The sequence below is a fragment of the Oncorhynchus tshawytscha genome, linkage group LG04, assembly GCF_018296145.1.
Source record: "Oncorhynchus tshawytscha isolate Ot180627B linkage group LG04, Otsh_v2.0, whole genome shotgun sequence".
Lineage (NCBI taxonomy): Eukaryota > Metazoa > Chordata > Actinopteri > Salmoniformes > Salmonidae > Oncorhynchus > Oncorhynchus tshawytscha.
This window is the reverse complement of record NC_056432.1, coordinates 42,822,029-42,831,319: the sequence shown is the minus strand read 5'-3', so window position 1 is coordinate 42,831,319 and position 9,291 is coordinate 42,822,029. Positions and strand designations below refer to the sequence as shown.

Genomic DNA, 9,291 nt, shown 5'->3' with positions numbered 1-9,291 from the left:
CCAAATATTGTCCCAAAAAATATAGAATTACCAGAGATGTATTATAATACACTGAATTTTTTTATTTTTTTTATTTTACCTTTATTTAACCAGGCAAGTCAGTTAAGAACAAATTCTTATTTTCAATAACGGCCTAGGAACAGTGGGTTAACTGCCTGTTCAGGGGCAGAATAATGCAGGACATGTAGCCCTGCATTTAGTCCATAGGCCTACACGTGATTGAAATTAAGTAGTAAACTCTCGATGCCACTCTCACTAGCCTGGGTAGATCTCATGTATATTATGGAACTTTCTTATGTAAGGTAAATTAACTGGAGCGTAGTGATACTGTAGCTGGGAACTTCTATTATTTATGTGCGTTACTTCAATGAGAACAACTCACGTATTGCCAAGCATCTGTATGTGTGGATGTGTAACGCCTCGCAATCCCGTCAGTTTCTCACCAACACACATACATACTGCACACACCTGCGTCATTTCCTAATCAGAAAAGATCTGAGTGAATGAGCAAGTGCGGCGCTTTTAAGTAACAATATGAAATATTCTTCTCCGATAGAGGAAGATCAACTACCTTGCAATTGAAGGGGACACTGAGACGAACGAGAAACAACCAGCTTTTTAATTTTGGGCTATAAAAATAATGATGACATAGGTAGGCTACAAAGATGACCAATTGCGAACTGTTTTGCTCCCAGACAAACCAGAGGAACACATTCAGGTGCCACGTAGCGCAAGAGCGCGCGCGTCTTCTCTGTATTCTTTGTTATCCAGGATAATATTCAGTTGAATAAAAGTTGTTGTTGTTGTGACAAGTCTAGAAATATTCCTCTGCTGCACGAGTATTTTTGCCAACTTTTTGAAGCAATTGTTTTCTCACCATCATCTACGGATCTACGGTGCACCTTCACACAAACCGGACTCTCCATAAATAGGTGAAGATCGAAGATGCGGGGGCAATGGAGAGCTGTTATTATTTGATGCTTCCGACAGGCATTATTGGAAAGATGACAATTTTCAACGCTGACTTCCTCAAAGAATCACCGTGCGGTCATGTGTTTTCGGAGCGGAGAGACTTCTATAGCAGTATCTCAAATGCATGATCTGACCATCCATGTCTGGGGTGTGCTGTTTATGGTAAATCTGTAGCATGATGAGCAGTGATTTGGAGCGCGTTTCACTCAATTCAACGACGGCAAACTCGGGAATTGGGTCGGGTGGCCGCGCGCTGTCAGCAAACGTTCGGAAGCTGCACAACGCGCTCAACCTGCTGCTCACAGACTTCGAGAGAGAACAGTTCATACACTGTCTAAATGTTTACCATGCAAAGCGCAACGTCTTCGATTTAGTTCAAACTCTCAAAATAATCCTCAACACGCCAAACAAACGGCAACTCCTCCCGATGTTGCGGTTGGTCATTCCGCGCTCAGACCAGCTGTTGTTTGACCAGTATACTTCCGAGGGCCTGTACCTTAAAACGGACCATCTACCGCAAAACAGTGGTAACAACCCTGAAAGCTCTGGAGGAGAAGTAGGCAATGCTGCAAACCACCATGTCCAAATTCCCACTGCTCACTGTATGAACCCTCATGATCTCTCTTGTTATGCATCACCAGGAGCGTGTCCCGACAAGGATGGTTTCAGCACCACTGCTGATGGGACCGCTCCCCAGGCTTTCATCCAGGGGGAGCCTTTTGGAGAGATCCGCCAAGTGACACTGAGACGCAGAAAGAGCAATGAGGGTTTAGGGTTCAGCATCCGGGGAGGCTCCGAGCACGATGTGGGAATATATGTGTCGCTAGTAGAACCCGGATCTTTTGCTGAGAATGAGGGATTGAGGGTCGGTGATCAAATAGTGACTGTTAACGACATGCTGTTTGACAGACTCTCACACATGGAGGCAGTCAAGGTAGGCTGTGTGTATATGTGTGTGTCTGGGACAGCCTTCATGAAGCAGGGATAAATTGGTTGTCACCTCAAATCTCATTGTGTGTGTGTGTGTGTGTGTGTGTGTGTGTGTGTGTGTTTGTGTGTTTGTTGTGTGTGTTTGTGTACACGGATATCCCTATCAAGTGGCGATTTTAGCATGTAAATCTTGGTGGGGCAAACAAACAAAAACATGTTTAATGCATGCCAGCAAAGCCACTACACAACACACCATTAAACAATACATTAATTGCACTATAATGGTGACAAACTGTGCCCACAAACTGTTAGGACCTACATAAAGCTGTCCCAACAGCAGAGTCCCAACAGCTGTCCCAACACCTTACCACTTCTACGCCTGGCTATCAGTGGTGCCTTGTCTGGCAGTGAAACAGTTAATTCAGCCTCATTTAGTAGCTTTTAACAAAACATAGCTGATATGGCTGACTTGCTGAAACATTTTTTTCAGTTTCCACTGACAATTGAGATGTACAAATGATGGCATAGTGGGATGACGTGCGAATAAGAGGCAATCTGTAATTTTGATTAATACATTAATGAGCGAGCAAGGATGAACGTAGTCTATGTAACTATTTTTTATCACTTTTTGAAATGTACAGCGACAGAATTCAGAACATGGACCGTTATTACAGTATTCTCCCTATACACCAAGTCAGAACCGTAGGATAAATAAAGGGGTCATATAAGCAGACAATGAAAGCTCTTACAATATTAAATGCTTACATTTCTCTAAAACAGGCTATAGGCTACATGTACACCACCAAGTCAGAACAGTAGGCTAAATTATGAGGGGGAAATTGACAGCTTACTACACAACATACAACATAGTATTACTTTCTTAGCTACAGTATACAAATTACATAATTTATGCAGCAGCAGCATACAAGACATTTTTGGACTCAACTTGTTGTGCTGTGCTCACTTGAACAGGAAGGTGGCTCAGCGGTCTTTTACATCAAAGTCTGGCATTCTCTGGATTTATGGTGCTTTCAAGACAACTGGGAACTCGGAAAAAAACAAGGTTGAATCCTGATGACTTCAGTGATCTTCAGGTCGGCGCTCTAGAAAGAGGCCCGAGTTCCCAACTTACAATTCCGAGTTGGATGACCATTGAACATGTATTTTCCCAGTCGTAGCTTGCTAGCTAATGTTTTGAAATTATGATGTCGACATGATCAGTCCAATCAAAGCCAATGTAGATATAACGTAATTTGACGTCATTTTATCTGTGGCCAAAGACCTTGAGCCTTTTTGGATGGGCACTTCTAATGTAACTCTATGGCAGCACCCAACGTGCTTTAATTTTTAAGCTCTACCCGTAGATTTTGCGGTGATGTAGTGTCCCCATGAGTGACAGAACACTGAGCCAAGCATGGTGCAACTAGAGAACATTACCAGCCCCTACACTTCGTATATTCCGCTGGCTGTCCCACCACCACCGAAATCACTGAGCTAGGCTGAAACACCTGCATTTTGGAGCTGCCTTACTCAAGAAAGCAAAAAAAGAGACCATGTTTGTATGCGGCTTTATTAACTAAATGTTATTTTTTTAAATTACGTTGTTTGCTAACTGATATGTGACATATATTCATTCCAAAATAGCATGCAAAACAGGCGAAAAACCCACGTGCCCTGAATGACGGGTCGCCACTGTCCCTATCCATAGTGCATATGCCTATCCACAGCTAAATAGAGAAGATAAATAAAACAGAAGAAACCAAGACACAGGGTAGTAGTAGCAATGATGCCCAGTTCCAATACAACATAATGTGACATTAATAAACACACAAAAGCTCTTTTTACGTCTCAAATGGCACAATATTCTTTTTAAAGGGGCACTACTTTTGACCGTGAGCCATAAAAGGCCCTCGTCAACTGTAGCGCTCTCATAAGGGATTGTGTGCCTTTTGGGAGACAATTCATGTCTGTTAAGGAAAAAGGACAGGACCAGTGAAAAGCAAACTACTAATGTAGCCTTGTCTGCTGAAACAGAGCGACAGAGAGTGTCATGTGGGATACGACATCAGTTTGCTTAAGGTCCAAGTTAAGACGTTAGTTTTAATCCCATCAAAATCAATGTTGTATTTTATTCTACACCACTGATCACAGATTCATGCTCCCTACTATGGCCTGTGTCTCCAATGTGACCTCAGCTGAACTTCTCTTTTTTATTTTCTATTTTTGCAGAACTTTGCTAGTCTGAGGAGAGAAAGTATAGTGCAGATACTGGGGCCGTCCCAAATATGACCCTATCCCCTATATAGTGCACTACAAGTAGTATGAAATTGAAAGTGGACTTGTAAGTGGAACGTAAAGTGGAGGGGGCAGGGTGAGTGGAGTGGAGGGAGATGAATACAAGCAGCAGAGTGGGAGTGTGTGTCTCAAATAGCAGCATATTCTCTATAAAGTGCACTACTTTTGCCCAGAACCCATTTGGTGTCATTTAGTGCATTGCAAGGAATAGGGTGCCATTTAAGACACAATCAGACAGTGTAATGCCTGGTTCTCTTATCTAGTCAGGAAAATGAATGTGTTTCACATATTGACATTATTTGTGGGGTTGCTATCAGTGGGGTGTTTTGTTGTCACAGCAGGTGTATTTTATCAGTGCTGCTGTCTGTGTTCGTCAGGCTGTCTGTCACAAGACATTGTATGGCAAATGCCATCTGATTTCACCCAGTCAGACTTCAATACACAACCTGCAGCTTTCTGTTGTTGCAAAATAAAAGCCTTTTCAGACGATTCAGAATTGATTGATGTATAATTTAAGACCAAATAAAGAACCATTTTCAACACAGTCATAGGCTATTTTGGATCACTTTTAGAAGGAAAAAACAGTTTTACAAAGTTAACATGTCCAGTCATTTATTTTGTCAAATACTGAGTCAAAATATGAATAGATATTTTTTATTTAATAAACATTTATTCTATTGGATATGCTTGCTTGCCTCAAAATGAGTGATTTAGAATGGTTGGGCCTTGGCAGAGTCATGTACAGTATTAAGATATACATAAATCATATCTAAATATATGGATGTTGGTCTTGGTGGTTATTGCTCAGCAGGCTGCTAATTGTGCCTGAATAGAGAAGTCTCTGAAGGACAGGCAAATAGGGTTGTGTTGTCTGACTTATTACGTTTGGAATGGGTTCAGCTTGTTATGTTAGGAACCTGGTAATTATGAGTCAATGTATTGTTGTTGGTCTTCGGTTCTTCTCAAGGTACAGATCTAGACGGACACTGATAAAAGCTCAAACCAGATGTACTCTCCCAACTGGATGCTTCAGCTGGATAGCATACGGTTACACAGTTCTTTATATACAGTGCATGTAGCAACTGTCACAGGAGGATTTGCACAGGCTGGGCCGGATGGATATTCTTCCTCCTTGAGTTGCAGTTCCTCTCTCTGCATCCTGTTATTCTCACTCTGCTCCCCAACTTCGACGTTGAAGACCATCTCCCGTCTTCCCACAGGAAGTAGACTGGTGGGCAGTAACTCAACCACGACCTTATCATTACCCAGACAGATGGCTTCTGTCCAACTCTGCAAAACATGTTCTAATCCCAGACAGATGGCTCCTATCCAACTCTTATAGGATCGTACTTGCACTCAGAGACATGCTCCTTCTGTACTTGTCAGTACTTGTCCATTTGCCCATGTGTAACACACATACAGTGCATTCGGAAAGTATTCAGACCCCTTGACTTGTTCCACATTTTGTTACGTTACAGCCTTATTCTAAAAAATATATTTTTTTAAATAATATCCTCATCAATCTACACACAATACCTAATAATGACAAAGCAAAAACAGGTTTTTAGAAATATTTTCAAATGTATTAAAAATAAAAACAGAAATAACTTATTTAGGTAAGTATTCAGACCCTTTGCTATGAGACTCGAAATTGAGCTCAGATACATCCTGTTTCCATTGTTCATCCTTGAGATGTTTCTACATCTTGATTGGAGTCCACCTGTGGTAAATTCAAATGATTGGACATGAAATGGAAAGGCACACACATGTCAATTCAACGTCCCACAGTTGACAGTGCATGTCAGAGCAAAACCAAGTCATGAGGGCGAAGGATTTTAAAATACATTTTAGAAGAATGCTGTAATGTAACAAAATGTGGAAAAAGTCAAGGGGTCTGAATACTTTCCGAATGTACTGTATGTGTGTTACACATGGGCAAATGTTCAAGGAGTTTGAATACTTTCTGAATGCACTGTAGGTTCAATATAACCCATAACTAGATAATTACTACGGATAAGCTAATTATACTATACATGAAAAGGTGCTCAGGTCACTACAGTCTCTAACAGTCTTTACACAGTTGAACCATTACAAAGAGCTCTATTTACATAAGTGGCCATAGATATTTTCATATATTTTCATAAAATGTGTATAAGCCTTAACTCGCTTAATAATACGGTTTCCATAAGTAATGTCGACATTAGAATGCAGTTAAAACCACCTCTTCCGAGCGATTTTACTAATGTGCTCTAGTGTGCCTAAAGTAAATTAAAATGGTTTTCCAGTGTGTTTGTCGCTGTTATTTTTTTTAGGCATTAATATTTTTTATGGAAAAAGGGTTATTAACTCATAACATTATGGGAAAAGGGTTTTTGTTCCAGATAACTGATAAGATCCACAGAATGAAATTGTCATTTTATATAACTGTTACATCACTTTTCAGTTTTTGTCTCCTATACGTTCCCAGCAGACTCCTATCAGTTCCTAAGGCCTGTACCACCCTGCTGTGCTGCTATGATTTCCCTGCAGAGAGACTGTGGCTCCCTCTCAGTTATTCATTGGTCTCGATCCCCATCTCATCAAGAACTAAATAATTCATTAAAGCTTTTAATTAAGCAGGCAGCATTTAAGGCAGGGAGCAACAAGGCTAATGCTTCCTCTCTTGTGCTACTTCAAAGGATACGTCAAAAATGGCACCCTATTCCCTATATAGTGCACTACTTTAGTAGTGTAGTGCACTATTTAGGAAATAGGATGCCATTTGAGACGTAGACAAAGTGCCACTGTAAGTTTGCCAGACAGGAAGCAGCTGGAGGGAGTGAGCAGTTATATACATTTACGTTGACATTTTAGTGATTTAGCAGACGCTCTTATCCAGAGCGACTTACAGTAGTGAATGCATACATTTTCATACCTTTTTTGTGCTGGTATACTCTTCATTGTTTATCCGGTGCTGTTATGGAACACATACAGTGTAATATATTCAAATCCCATATTACTTTAAGCCTGTACGTTTCTCTGTCAAAGAGCTGGGGGGAGTGTAGCTGAAGTGAAATGGAAACTTTGGTCTGTAGGGTTTTACCTACATGGTTCTCCCCTGCAGTGTTGTGATTCTTTCTTCACAGTAAACCAAACAGGCTGGGCAAGGAGCTTATATCGGTCACTCTTATCTGCATTCTCTCCCTCTCTCTTTTCCTCCCTCTCTTTCTCTCTTTCACACGCTCACGCACACGCTCTCACACACGCATGCACACACACACACACACACACACACACACACACACACACACACACACACACACACACACACACACACACACACACACACACACACACACACAGAGGAATTTGCTGAAGGCAAAACAGCCCTCACAGTCTTGTGAATAGCTAATACTCTTACTCGTCCTCTCCATTCATTCAGGAGGAAGTAGATGAAGCAGAAACAAGCTGTGCTGAATTCCCACCGCTCTGGAACAGACCTCTAACCAATGCTGCTGCTGCTATTTATATAGCGTGATACACAGGGGCAATTGAGTTTTTCATGTAACCTAACAAAAAGCGAATGTCATGACAAAAGCTTTAGAGAAACGGTACCGTTATATAATGGCGGAGTGTGAATAATGATGTGAATAATAAGCAAATATTTAAATAAATAGATATCAAGGGAGGGAGCAGCAGTTGTGTTCAGCTGCCATGGCGTGGTCAGTATTATCAAAGTGGATCCCAGCCAGGCTTGGGTTGCATCCCAAATGGCACCCTGTTCCCTATACAGTGCACTCCTTTAGACCAGGGACCATAAGGCTCTGGTCAAAAATAGTGCACAATGTAGGGAATAGGGTGCCATTTGGGACGCAGTTCATCCATTGATTCATCAAAGCGCTATTTTGCTTTGAGGGGGCAGCAGTGTGTGTTTTTGGAGACATTTGAAATGTGGAGTTATAGTTGAATCAATTGGGTGGGTTCTCATCCCATGCACAAAATGTGTGCTATATATCTTCTCTTCCTTACTGAGGCACCATGGAGGGCCTTGCAGGGCCTAACATACTCCAGCACAGCTCTCTCCACGAGATGCAAGAAAAGAGGACGACACGAGACTCACCTCAACCATCTCTCAAAATCATGCCCTGCTCTTTTTATACTTCTGGGCCTGTATTCATAAAGTGTATTCACCACTGCACCAAAGGACTGAGAATGAACATATTGAAGCTGCCCAAGGTCAAATGTAAGATGCTAACTAATGCACTTTACATGAGTTCTTGTTATTTGTAGTCTGAGAGCTCATTCTTTTGACAATTAGATTAGTTTATGGCTCAGATCAGCCCTAGCCCATACATGCCCCCCCTAGTTCTGACTGACTTTGTCCCTGGCTTCATTACTGAACTGTCATCCCCATTGTATGTGCTGCTTCCCTTTATCAAAGCCACCTGTCTGTCATCTTCGCCCCCATCTTCCCTTCTTTCCTTTTTTCTTTCTTTTTCACCTGTCTCCTGTCACCAGGGATCCATTTCTTGTCACCCATCTTTCATCTCTGTCTTTCAACTCTTTTGCTTTCTCTGCATCTCTCGCTCTCTTACTCTGTCTGTCTCTCTCTCTCTCTGGACCTATATTCCTTTCTTTCCTCAGTCTCCCTTTCACTGCTAAACATATCTTTCTGTCCTTCTCTCTTTGCACTCTATCTTCCCTGGACAATACTGTGTATCTCACTCTACCGCTCACTCAGAATACCAACCAACAGCCCTCTACAGAGAGAAACATTGAAACGGATATGCTTCAGCAGCACATCAAAACAGTCTGTCCGTCAGACAGCAGTGGAATGGATGGATAGATAGAAAGGAAGTAGTAAATGATGTGTTTTATGGAGCTGTTAGAGCATTGAGCTGTAGCTTGTAATTACTGTCTGAAATGAAGATACTTGGGCTCTAGACTCCATCTCAGGCTACATCCAAAATGGCGCCCTATTACCCTATAGAGTGCAATACTTTCGACCAACTCAGTGGCCTTGTGGTTAATGTGTCTGCACTGAGATGGGAAGGTTGGGAGTTCAATCCCTTGCTGAGTCATACCAAAGACTGTAAAAATGGAAACCGGTGTGTC

At 41.7% G+C, this 9,291-nt stretch overlaps 1 protein-coding gene across 3 annotated transcripts in view; it reads left to right on the top strand.

Annotated features, from left to right (window-relative positions):
- Window positions 1-499: 499 nt before the first annotated feature.
- LOC112248839 (whirlin) overlaps window positions 500-9,291 on the top strand; it is a 97,305-nt gene continuing 88,513 nt past the window's right edge. For all 3 annotated transcript variants that reach the window (XM_024418182.2, XM_042320752.1, XM_024418181.2), the window contains exon 1: window positions 500-1,906. In XM_024418182.2, coding sequence (XP_024273950.1) covers window positions 1,148-1,906 — 759 coding nt within the window. In that variant the 5' untranslated portion in view covers window positions 500-1,147. The remainder of the gene's footprint in view (window positions 1,907-9,291) is intronic.